The sequence below is a fragment of the Blennius ocellaris genome (genome assembly GCF_963422515.1).
Source record: "Blennius ocellaris genome assembly, chromosome: 7".
In the NCBI taxonomy this organism is placed as follows: domain Eukaryota; kingdom Metazoa; phylum Chordata; class Actinopteri; order Blenniiformes; family Blenniidae; genus Blennius; species Blennius ocellaris.
In genome coordinates, this window is record NC_137656.1 from 7,974,304 (window position 1) to 7,988,055 (window position 13,752).

A 13,752-nucleotide genomic window follows, 5' to 3' on the forward strand; every position below is an offset into this window, starting at 1 on the left:
ACAGTAAAGCCACTTATGTAATTTACTGCACTTCTTAATCACCCCCTGAGGAGGCAGACGTGAATTATAACCATGTGCGTTGAAAAAAACCAAACACACAAAAAAAAAACATTCTCATCGGACCACGTCTGACCCAGCAGCAGCATCTTTGATCAGTGAGTAATGTGGTCTGCATCCTTCCCTCTGAGCTTTCTCTCAAACCCCAAAACCCAAGTGACTCTTAATCCACACACCTGCAGGCAGCATTTCCTACAGAAGCACTGGAACGTCATCTACGGAGCCAAAGTAAAGCCCCCATGAGAGCGAAACATCCTGCTCCAGAGGTGCATGCACTACATTGTGGGTGTTTGGATGTACGTGTGTGTGGAATGGATGTCGAAGAAAACGTGTGATGCAAACAGTCTCAGATTGACTGAGGTGTCGCCGTGCAGATAAGAGCAGACCTCGACGGATGGAAATCCATCCATTTAACCCGGGACCAGAGTGAAAGACTCTGATCCTTTTGGAGGCACATAGATATAGATATAGATATAGATATATATATATAGAGAGAGACACTTGTACACTTCAACGTGGTTCATTATCATTTTGACACCTCTGCTATATATATTTCTTTGACAAATATAGACAGATGTTTACCGAGCTTGATGTTTATTACCAACACGTTTTACTTCTCAACTGCAAAATAAAATGCCTTACACAAACATCAAAATTGGTTTAAATTACATTACATGCCCTCTGCTGGACTAATGAGTCATTACACCTAACATGGAGTAACTGAAGCTTTGATCATTATGCATGAGCATGATTGCTTTTTTTCAGGTTAAGGACAGAAATTCACATGGTTTAATTTAGGAAAACAATCATGGAGTGGTACATTAACGATGTAGTGCACTTGAGCTTTCAAGGCTGTTTGAGGTGGGTGTCGCGTGGTCCACAACAACGCACAGCTTTCGCATATCACTTGCATAGAGAGCGTAACTAAGGCTTAATAGAAGTTAAGTACTATCATAAGTAGCTCCAGGTTCGCACTCATAATCATCAATTAAAAAAAGTGGTATTGGTGCATTCCAATACTAGTGACACACATCCTAAACTTTAAAGTTAGTGTTGAGGTCAGCTTGGCAAGACTGGGGTGGTCAGAGCAGACAGCGCATGATATTTTTTTCCACATTGTAGAAGATGAAGATCAGTATTGGGAATAGCATGTAATAAAGTGATACTTAGGTGTCCTTCCACTTATTTTCATAAGCAAATAGCTGCACACTATTAGAATGACTGAAGTTTCCTTGACCAATTACTATTGTCTGAAATAAATCTAATTTTAAAGCTACTGTCTTGATTTGCTCCCTTCCTTGCATCCATACTGCTGTAGATGGAGCATCTTAAAGTTATTTTATGTTTAAGTAAGTAGTGAAATATCTCAAGTACTTTTTAAAGAATGCATAGATAGGTTATTCTTCTATTAACTGTTAGTAACTTGCCACAAAACTATTGAAAACTTTAAACTCTTCTCTTCTTGGAACAATGCCATGTCAGACCTACCTATCCACCCTGTACTCCTAAAAATATGGACCAAGAAGCCTTGTCATTAAACAAGTTACCATCAAATGTGAATATTATGCTCTTTAATATGATCCTCTCAGCACATGCGAGATGTTTAAGGGAGGGTTACAGTCACCTCGATATGCGTCAGACGCAGCTCACTTGGCTCAGAGTAACAGAGCTTGTTGAAACACTCCTATACCCAGAGGTAGATCACAGGAGATATTTAGACACTTAATTGGCACAATTATACTGATTGACTCATTTAGCTCCAAGTGAGCCACACACTTCAGTGCAGAGCCAATTATAACCACATTGCGTTTTGCCTCTCGGGCGCTGCAAGTCATGCACTTTCTGTATATATATATATATTTTTTTTTTTAAGTCAGGAGTAGCTTCCATCTGAACACTGAGAAAAACAGCTCAACTGACCGCTTTTCCAAAAAGGTTTCCTTCACTTTAATCTGAAAAAATTATGATCATCTTTAAAATGACTGGCCCTCAACAACTGCCTAGGAAAAGTTTACAAACATGGGTGCAATATCATTCTTTATCTGACAAGAATGGAAAAAAAACCCACAATAACAGCGCAACTTCCTTCGGCTCCTTCATTTTGCAGAATTGGAGAGGAGAGAAATGCTGATTGTGAAGTGGTGGCGAGAGGCTTGTCTGGATTGTGATTTGAGGTCAACAGCAGATCAGAGTCTGGCAATTTACAGCCTGAGAGAAGACTCTTTAATTGACTTGAATGACTTAGCATGCAAACTGCTGCCTGCTGCTGTGCTGAATGAATGCACGTATTGAAAGCGAGGCCTTGGTGGCTGCGAGCCGATATGTATAGTCTACTGTCTGGTGTGGTTCTCTCACAGTCTATTTGTATTGAACATGAGGATGTGACGCCATGGTGTCATTTGTTTGTACGTCACGTTATATAAGTGCGTCACTGTGGTTCTTGAGTATTATAAAGATCTGCTCATCAAAAGTGTTAAATATTTTCAGCCTATAACCACTCTTACCACCTATATCCTGACAATCCCCTGTTAGTCATTTTAGGTTATAATGTCAATTATTTCACTGCATTTTGTCAGAGGAGACAATTTAATTTAATTCATAGTGCTCATAGCAAGGGAACGTGAAACAGCAACTGTTTAAGAGATGAACAGTCCACATTATTTTGGGAACACAAAAAGTTCCTTTGCAAAAAGGGGGCTAAAAAACATGAAGAGATATGCCATGTATAGGACTCTAATTATCAACACAATCTGATAAAATACTGATTGGGATATCATCCATCCAACAGCCACAATGCTGCAGATACATAATAAAGTTAGCAATTTAACCAGCGTTACTTTGTGTCAAAATATTAAAAAAAAAACTGTGTTACTTTGCTTACGTTGTTTGTGATCACATTGTCTGTACACTTCCATCACAAAAAAACTGTCACATCAGACCCGGGTCATGTCCACACTTGAGTGGCTTGGATGTACTTATTGGATTGTATTAAATGTATGAATCGGGAGCAACAACAGCATGACGAATATTTGCATCCTTAAAGGAAAAACTTGAAAACACACAAATGTGGACATACAAACATTGAAGTAGAATTCGCCTGCAACTCCCATTTCAAGACAAAACACTCATTTACCAAATTAAAGAATTATGCGATATGCACACGTGATCTCCAGTGCAATATGCAGCTTCAATCAGTGCAGTGAAACTTTAGAGAGCTTCAAGGTTCCTGGCGTCATTGACAGTTGGGCTGTTTAGTGTTCAGATGCCTGGAGCCAGAAATAAATTGCTCTTGGAGGTTTCCAGTGCAGAACTGAGAGCTGTTGATTCAGTGACCTTGATCAGAGCCATGTGAATGTGTAAAGCTGTATGTTGATCTATCTGAAGCTTTTGGATACTGTCAATGTATGCCTGCTATTACAACGATAAATCTTCTTTTCAAATCTGTTAAATTGATCAGAGTGGGCATCAGATATCTCTGATTAATCAACGATGATGACAATGTGTCAGCAGTGTATTGATTCAGCCAGGATGGGGTCACATGTTGAAAATAACTGCAACAACAAAAGACAGTGGATGCATCTCATTGTCATTCTTTTATTGTGAATAGATATGTTCTCGATCACCAGAAACTTAATTAAGGTTAAAGTAGAAATCCGGGACTATAACATTTTAAAGCATGCATGAACTCGAGTGACAAATTTGTGATTGTATCCTTCCACCAAACCTGCATTTGACATTGCCTGCTTAGACGCCTATATTACATGTAGTAAAGATGGTTCAGGAATGCATTAAAATAGGATTAAAAGCAATCATGGTGAGATATTGCATTCACAAGAAAGGCATACACATGAAGTAAAGCCTTTTGACTTCCAACATCTACTGTTGTGTTGAGGGTGAACATATACATCAGACTTGAAGAAACTCACACAGACTGTTCTAGAAATATTGCATTAATGAGGGTTTGGAAGGTTCTTTATGATGTAAACAAATGTGGAGAAAATCCTCAAGGATTTCTGGAGATTTAGGGCTAATGGGATTGAGATGGATTGACAGAAACCCAAAATTCATATCTGGTTTGTGGTTATTGCAATGCAGAGGCAAACAGAGTAAAACCAAACTGAGTGCAACTCAAGTTCAAAAACATGTTTTTTCGAAAGGGTTGAACTGCCTCTCTGAAGACAAATGTCCAAATATGTAAAGAGAAGTTTACTGCACAGAATGTGTTTGTACTACGACAACAATGCTGTTATTGTTGTAATATAAATGTTTGATGCTTTACCATTGCACAGTAGATCGTCTTGTGAGACACTTCTATTAACTTATTTGATTTAACAACGCAGCGCTCTCTGCACAATACAGTCACAATACAGTCATACAAGCAGTGGACAACTTGGCTGCAGTTTGCTTGACCTCAGATTTGCACCTGACATCATGGAGATTCAATTACAATCAACTCGGGGAACACTATTCACCCTGGCATTTCCATTATCTCATCTATGTAAGGGAAAAGCATTAGAAGCCACAGTGAACACTCATAAATCCCACAACACACACGCACATCCACACGCACACACCTGCGTATAAATAGCCATCAAATGACTGGCAAAGCTATTCAACTGGCCACATAATTCTCTTCACGCCCTCATACTAATGTGTCGGGGGGAGGTTGAGTCCAACATTAGTCCAGAGGCAAAGTGGATCGGACCAAACAATGACCAAGCTATAAATCAAAACTCTGATTTGAGCAATGCTGATAAACACCAATGCCATGAAGTGTTCAGGAAAGGTAAACGTACTCATACACTGAAGAAAGGTCTTGTTTGATTGTTAGAAGAACAAAATAATCACAAGGCAACATCACAGCTCACCAATAAGCTTCAAAGCTGATCATTTACCTTAATTTTACAACAAGAACTGAATTCTCAACGGACCAATGTTTATGAGTAGGAATGCGATATTCAATACAGAGATGAGCCTCACAAAGTCTCAGCCTGAACACGAGGGCTCTTGTCCTTTTTCCCGGGGCTTTGTGCTCCTGGCTTTGCTGGGGAATAATGTGACATTTCCCCTCTGCCCAGTTTCTCCCTGTTTTCACTGAGATATTTTACAGCAAGCTATAAAAAAGAAATGTGAGGGCTGTTGGGTCTCTTTATTCGGCATCACTCTGGTGCCTCCTCGACTAAATCATCAACATGGGATGAAAAGTCGGCTTGTAATCTCTTACTCCTCTGCTTCTCAGTGTGTAATACATACTGACCGGAGTAGTAAAGTCACCATATAAACTCTGCAATATGCACCTGCTCTCTGCTCTTTAACTTTTTTTTTTTACTTCCTTCTTTTTCACTACACCTTTTTGTCAATAGATTATCGTTTATTGCTGAAGTCTTTTGCAATGGCCAAGTTGTTTAAGATTTTAAGATCTACAACCACAATAATTTATGTATGAATGTATCATGTATTCATAAGTTAGTCCTCTCGCCTCACAGCGAGAAACTTGTGGGTTCAAACACACCCCAGAGCCTTCCTGTGTGGAGTTTGCATGTTCTTCCAGGTGTTCCCATGACTTTAATTTCCTCTCACAGTCCAAAAACAGGCATAGTGCTAATTGGTAACCCTGAATTGCCCATAACTGTGAACGTGAGTGTGTTACTTTACTCTGGATGTACCCTGCCTTCGCCCATTGTTAGCTGGGATTGGCACCAGCGCTTTGTTGGAAGTCCTTCAAGGTTTCCTGAAGATGTTTTTGAAGAAGAACGTCAAAGACAGGCGATTTAGAAATTCAATGCCTCCGGTCAGTGGGTGTTGCCCAGTGGAGATATAACATTGTGCATGTCCTCCTGTTTGTCTAATAACTTCCCAAATATAATGTAACACTATCTAACACCTCTCCACTGGTAATCTTTTTTCTTTTTTTAAATCCTACAAACATAACAAACTGCAATGAACATAACCTCTGAAGGCAAAAATCAATATTTCAGATGAGAGACAAACAGAAAGGGTAGGAAGATGAGGAAAAATGTGAAAGCAAAAGGGGTTTACAGCAACACTGGAAACAATTTGAATGGCTAGATACACCTCATGTAAATGAGGAGATTTGCAATCCAAATTGGGCAACAGCAGCCAAGATTGTTTCTCCTATGGCCGGAAAAATGCCTCTCCCGAGCCAACTTTCTGTGATCAATCAAATCAAACATTCTACGGCTTTCTATGCAGCAGGATAACCCCATTTCCTCAAGGTACATTCATGTTCACACCATGTGTGCGAAGCAGCCCACATGTGGGTGGATGGCTGCATGCACAGATTCTTGACATTGTGCAGACATGCCATAAATGCCAACCCTCATCTTTTCACAATGAAGTGGCCTTTTCGGTTCTCATTGACCCACCGATGGGTGAAGTCATGCAAGGGTCTCTTAAAAAAAAAAAAGAAGTCTGAAAGCAGTTGTAGCAATGGTTTTAATTGACAGAAATCCCTCTGCTGGTTAAGAAGAGAAGCTATGATCTGTCAGTGATTTGGAAAAGCTGCTGCTAACTGCATTGCAGACCAAGAAAACAGCCAAATCTAAACACAGACTATGTCCATTTTGAATCGTTTCTTGGACATAATACACCCCTAATGTGCAGGGAAAGCTTTCATTGGTCCTCCACATATATCCTCATCATAAATCTTCCCAATTCCCATCCCGCTCAAGTAAAAAACAAATCTGTCCGGTGCCACTTCAAAGCATTGCTGTGTTATGAGTTTACAACCATGACTTAGAAGAAATGTTACAGAGGCTTTGGGCCGAGGAAAAGAAGGGAGGGGGGGGAGGGTGTTCTGTTTCTTACGGCCAAGCAATGTGGGCCAAGCCACTGTTCTGGACGTCTCGGTGAATTTGAACTGACTCACGACAGTGGCTCTCTGAAAATACACAACTTTGACAAATGTGTATGTGCCGCTGACAGTTGTACATGGACTGTGACAGATGGATAGAAATGGCTTCCTAGACACCCAAAGCCACCATGTCCTCTCACATTCCCGGGATGAAGGATGGTGATTTGCTTAGGCAAACTCTTCAGGCATGTTTGCATCCTTGCGATGACAAGGCTAAACGTTCTCTTTGGGGAGCGACAATGAGATATTCCGAGGCAAATGTCTGAATCCGTCTCCTGTGGTCAAACTCTTTCCAACAATGACTTGGTTTTAAATTATTCACAATGTCATGTGGTTTGTCAAGGAAGTTCAAAGCTCACTCAACCAGTGCAACCAGTCTATCTCAAAGCACACTCAATATGTTTATCATCCATTGTACAAATTTTAGTTATCATCAAGGAGGCTTATTGAAAGGACTTATTGGTCAGTCTGGTGAAATTACAGCACAGATTTGAGAGGAATTCATGATGGATGATAACACTTGTTTATCAACCAGATGATCACGGCTCATGCTGGATAGCTGGACATCTAAAAAATACAAAACACTAAAATAACTGTGGTCCATGTAAATGATTGCAAAACTGAAGAATCATTGTGAAAGGTAAAAGTGAATATGTTAAGTATTTTCTAGTATTTAAGTATTTTACTGATGTAACAACAATTTAGCAAAGGCACAGGCACATTTGAACATTCAATTCAAAACGTGGCAGGATGAATTATAGTAGCTCAATGAAGTAGGGAAAAGAAAATATACGTATGTGTCAACTATGCAAGGTAGTTATCCTCCTTATCTCTTGAAGTGTTTCTCTTATCTGTAATTCTTTCTTTGTTGCTGAAATCTTTAATCACACCCAGAGCTCAAAAATGTTTGGCACTGCGGTGCATCAAGAGATAAAGAAAGGCAGGTTATTTCAAAGCGAGAGGAAACTTGTGCCCAGAAATTAAGAAGAAATGTTTCTTTTTAATATCCAAGGTGTTTAGGACATCTGAGATTAACTATAAAGAAGTGAAATGATGCTGAAGAGCTACACTTGTTTACAATATAGTGTATTTGTGTGTTCAAACAACTTCACAACATGCGTCTTTTTTTGGGACTGAATTTGGCAACAAAAAGTCATTGAGCCTTTAATTCAGACTTTGAATGTCTGACACTTGTGCCATCACTTCCTCTTGGAGTGTAGAGCAAAACAAAAGAAACTTACCTGCAGTAGTTGTGACTGCCCAGACCACCCTCTCCATTTGGGTATTTGTGGGTGTTGTAAGGGTGCTGGAAGGTCTCATTCCAGAAGAGGCAGGGCTTTCCACCGTGAAGGCTGGTCTGGTTCTGAAAGCCCCTGTAGTCTTCTCCGTTGGCAGTGTAACACTCTGAAGAGAGAGAGAGAGAGAGAGAGAGAGAGAGAGAGAGAGAGAGAGAGAGAGAGAGAGAGAGAGAGAGAGAGAGAGAGAGACAGAGAGAGAGAGAGTGTGTGAGCGAGAGAGAGAGAGAGAGAAACTAAATTAAGTAGTGCAGAATTATTTTTAAAAAAAGTGTCAATCAAAGTGTCGTGTTTCCAAAAAGGGATTAGACATGAAAATGTAAAACCTCGCCACATAAGTGATCTGCTTTATTAAGAGTCAGGATTATGAGGAATATGCTTGTGCTATTAAAATGTTTTAATGTGTTTGGAATGCTTCTAGATAATAACTTTGGAATAATTATGTTCTTTGACTAGTTCCAATATGTCTTCAAATGTGGCCAAAAGTGTTAAAGCAAGATCAATGACAGCACTGCTTCAATTAATGCTGGATATACAGCAAACGCAAATATGGCTTGAATTTACAGGAAGTTCTATGACAACCATATGGCCAGAGTCAGAATGGGGGAGAGGGAGCAGGAGAGAGAGAGTGAGAAAGAGAGCCAGCCGAGTTCCCAAGGCAAAACAATGACGGGTGGAAGGGTTTTTTCTCTCTCTTGAAGAAGGAATTCAAATAAACAAAGGCTGATGGAAGGATGATGAGCCATCAGCGCTCATCGCATTGAACCTCAGGGGGCGCCTATCAAGAGACTTTTCACAGCTCGTGCTGAATCCCTCTTCTGATTAGAATAGAATGGAAAATATGAATTTATCATGTGACTGTTAAGATTACTCATGGTGCAGGTGCTCGTAACCGCTCCGGCTATCAGGGGAGGATACCAGGAGTTAATGCGACCAAAACAGCTTCACGTCGACAACTTGTGACATTACTGACTTGTGCTCAAATAGGAGATGGAAAGGGACAGATCAAGGGCAACTGTTTGAAGATATGTTGTACCAGATGTGTGGGTTTTGTTTGTGAAATGTTTTTCCACTGTTATCTGCATTTGAGAATGTCAAATGAAAGCACATGGGGCGACTGACATGTCAGGCCTGCCAATCACACGCATACAAGGAGGAACAAAACACACTTGTTTGGCTGGTTTCCAGGGGTTCTTGTTGCTATGTATGTGGTTGAGCAATGGCCGGCCCCTTTTATCAAGTCAAGCTGTCTGTGCTGAGCATGAGCTAATTCTTTGCAATATGACAGTCATTTTACCCCCCGGTGAGCCAGCTGTGCTCCAAATCTCATTCTCCTGCTCTTTGCGATCCAAAGTTTCTCAACTTCCTCTCCTGTGTGTGATCATCTGTGTTACACTTCCGCCATCTTGTACTCTTTCTGTCTCTGCTGCTTTTTGTCCTTTATAGTTATTCAACTTGCATGCACAAACTCCTCTCCAGGGACCCTCCAGACCGAACCATGTTGCGCCTGGTGCCATGCTCATTCTCAGATGGCTCTTTGTTTTGCGGATCTGGGAAAGTTAGGCAATATCGGCAGTGACAGTTGAAAAGCCTGAGGGGTTATTAAGGGGAGAAAAAAGGAGGGACAGTAAATAAAATGTGAGTAAAAACAGAACGACGTGCCAATATTGTGCCAATCATATTTAAATACTGCAAGGAAGAGGCCCAAGTCAGTGTGTGTGTGGGGTGGGTTTGTTGAGTGGGGTGCATGATAAATGGAAACAGAACACACACATAAATCATTAGAAAAAGGAACATTAGGGAGGGAGGACATGAGTTTTAAATGAAAGGGTATGTCTGTTTTGTTGGGTGGTACAGTTGCAGTTGTGTACAAGTGTTACTTCCACCTACTCGTGTTTGGACACCTTATACAGTTTTCTACTGCCATGTGCAATGTAAAATTAAATAAGCTCTACATATGATTGAAACCAGTCCAAACAGATCAAAATATGAAGTATTGAGAAAGAGAAACTAATTTTAATTTGACGCAACTCTTATATTTACAAAATATTGGAACCACTCACTGTTTTCTTTTAACAAAACTTTTTAGTTGTCACAACCGGAGACAACTATTGTCCTGAAAATTAAACGTTTTCCAACAACAAAAGTTGCTGTGTTTTGTTTCTCTTTTCCATCGCTTGTTGTAAAGCTGAAAAATCAATTAAAAAAAAATATTAAAGAAAATACTTTAAAAAATTTGAAAATACGCACGATTGCAGCTGCTCAACAGTTGATGAAATGTTCATGTCCTAATGTGCCAAGGGTTTTCAATGGAAATGTTTTCATGCAAACGGAGAAACGTTATAATTAACAACGTGGATTTGTGTCCTTGGTTTTCCCTACAGACATGCCATACAAAACACTAAAATAACACACAAAAAAGAAAAACACACAAAAGAAACTGCTGTGGAGAAAAATGATGACCCAACGTGAAGAACAACCGAAGACCAACCAAAGAAAGGAGCATGCTGTAAAAAGAGTCATGCAGCTGATTGCACTTCTGTGAATGAAATAACCGTAGCAGCCCATGGGAGGAGAACTTTCGGTAATCTGTTATTGTCTACATGGGAACAACATCTTCAATTCTTCATAGAAGCAATGAGAAGGGTCATTAATGATCTCAGCTTTCCTTCTCAGGCGTTCGTAACACAGATGGCTGAGCTTCCTTTGTGGTTTCTGAATGATTTAAGAGGCCGTGCTAACGCTTTTCTGTGACTTATTCCGCCTCTCTATTAAGAGGCAGAACGCTCTCCACAGAATTATTTTCAGAACTTTTTCCAGATCATTGCAACCTTCTAAAACGATTTACCTCACATACACATTTTTTTAAATTTCTTACAAATGTAATCAGTATTCTGCTTAGAAGTCAAATGGTTATTTGATAACAACGTTTGTAAAGTGAAGAATGCTCCCGATTGTAGAGATGAGATTTTACTTGTAAATCGAAAGTTACATGATACAGTATATTCTTAAATGGATGAAGAAATCCTCCGATTTTTCCACATAAACAGTCTTCAGAGCAGTGATGCTAATCTTTATTTGATAATTTTTGTCTTTTTGAATTTGTAAAACAATTTGTCAACAATTTGCAATTTCGCAAGTTTTCACATGACAATGCATTCCAGCTCTTCCACCACAAAAGTACTGCTAACACTTAATTTTAGAGTAAATCAGAGACCGCGGCTGTTCTCAGTGTGCCAGCCAAAGTTGCTCTTAATTAAAGTCATTTCGGCCGCAGTGTTCAGTCAGGCTTATCAGTCATCCATCGTCTGGCTGACAGGAGTTCAACAACTGCAAGGAGCTGCAGGGTGTCAGGTTCCTGCAATTACGATGCCACTGCATTGTCTGTAAATAGCTCCCTTAACAAATTAATGCGGTCCCGGCATGCATAGATCGTAAATCCACCTGAGAGAGGCTGAAGCAGAACACAAATCCATAAAATTAGAAAAACAGCTTAATAGCGCTACAACAGAGGTCATGCTCTTGGCACCCTTACACGAGGAAGTGATGAGATGAGTGGAGGAAGTAGGTTATGATTGAGCTGACACTCAGAGGGCCACCGAGGCGTTAAATATCTCAGGTCTGAACAGATACACTTGCAAGCAGATGAAGTCAAACACAGGAAAGCAGAGTACCGAGTACAGGAGGAATCGTGAGCGCCAGCGGCTGTACTTCAGCTCACCCTATACCGCTTGTCGGAAGATGGTAATCTTATGATGAACTAAATTGTATTTACATTTTTCTGGATGCTGGCAGCTACAGCAACCAAGAGAAAAGACACGAAAACACTGCCGTGGAGAGACTGGCAGCGGCACAAGTGCAATTATGAGTCACTGCTCCCCAAAAGCAATCACGGGTCTCACTGCCCCAGTCAAAGAGGATAACATCAGGCAGGGACAGGGCAAGCCACAGCATCCCAAATGAGCTCACGTCCTTCAAATATCTCCTCCTTTAGAAAGAGCCAGTATTAAAATGACTGAAGTTGGCTGCCTGCACAGTTGCTCAACGCACTGTATCAGAAAGGAAGAGCCAAATGACTTTGTAAATGTCTTTCTCTCCCTCTCGTTTCTCCCCTCCCTCAGGAAACTTTACTCTTTTGAGTTTGAAAGATGAAGCATGGCTTGTCTGCACATGGTCTGCTTGGAACGGGTTAGGGTTAGCCTCTGGCAGTTGTCCCGCACCGCTGTGGCCAACTTAGCTCTCCAGGATGAGATGGTGAGTATGGCAGCGTTTTGCCACCGTTAAGGAGATTGGGGGGGGGGGGGGGGGGGGGGGGGGGGGGGGGTAGCTGCTCCATGTGGTTTCAAGCCACCGTTTGCTTGTGGTGGGAATGGGAAGTCGTAGATCTGCAAGGACTCAGAGATAAGTGAGGCCATCGTGGAGATGAATGGAGCGTTTAAAAGCCCTGCGGATGCCCACACATCTATCAAGCTGAGGAGAAACAGCCAATTTTGCATCAGAGTGGTGTAGATGCGAACTTTTTATCCTTGTCCTGGAGGCAATGGAGAGCCCATCCACTGATTGGCCCATCACCACTTTGGGCCCACCCACCCCACCCTTTCTACATATGTGCACGTACACACACATGGTCTCCCCTCTTCTCCTCGTCACCAAGAAACTGTTGCACTCTCGTCACATGGGCTTGAGCTTTCTTGTGGTTTCATCATAGGCCGTGATGGGAAACAGAACCACTACCGCATGAAAGACAGAGAGAAGGAGGGGGAGAGGGAAAAAAAGAATCCTATAAAATACATGCAGATCTACAAATAGAAAAAGTCCGGGAAATGGAAGAGGAGGACTCGCCCTTGACCAAGCCCAATGTGCGCAGCGTAGGGCTCACGGCACCACCCCAGCAACGAGAGGGGGGGGGGGGGGGGGGGGGGGGACCAAAACAGATTGCAGAGAGAGAGAACTAATCACCCTGTTATTATGTTTGTTGGGATTTGTGGCTAATGACTTCCATATTGCAACTTCAAATGCACTTGATGCTCTAAGAAAAGAGGAGCAAGTAGTGAAAGAAAATTTTATGGAGGGGGGCTTTGATCACGTGATTCAAAGAACAAAAACAAACAAGCTTACAAACAAATAGTTCCTCGGAAAACACACTGCCAGGTTACACCAGAGCATGTACTTCTCGTGTATGCTACAAGGGATGAAAAGCAGCGATAATTACAGACAACTGCTTCCTCGCAGAGGGCTGACATAAAGAGCTTCCTTCCATCTTTATTATATGCTTTGGGCTCTGGGGACAAACTAAACTGGCTCAGTGCATGAGCAATATTTCCACCATAATAAAATTTCACCAAATTAGTTCATGATAGAAACACGCATGTACAGTATTTTGCAAGAAAAACATAATCTGAACAGGCACTAATGGAAATGAAAACTGGAAGCTGCACATGGAATTACAGAGACTTTCCAAAGTTAACACTTCTAAAAGGGATTTGAGGTTTTAGCTACCTCATTTATTTGAGTCGGTACACCTAA

General features: G+C 41.1%; 1 protein-coding gene across 1 annotated transcript in view; it reads right to left on the reverse strand.

Annotated features, from left to right (window-relative positions):
- kremen1 (kringle containing transmembrane protein 1) overlaps nt 1-13,752 on the reverse strand; it is a 70,987-nt gene that overhangs the window by 34,927 nt on the left and 22,308 nt on the right. Inside the window, exon 2 of the mRNA XM_080499016.1 lies at nt 8,173-8,335. Within this exon, the coding sequence (XP_080355142.1) occupies nt 8,173-8,335 (163 nt within the window). The remainder of the gene's footprint in view (nt 1-8,172; nt 8,336-13,752) is intronic.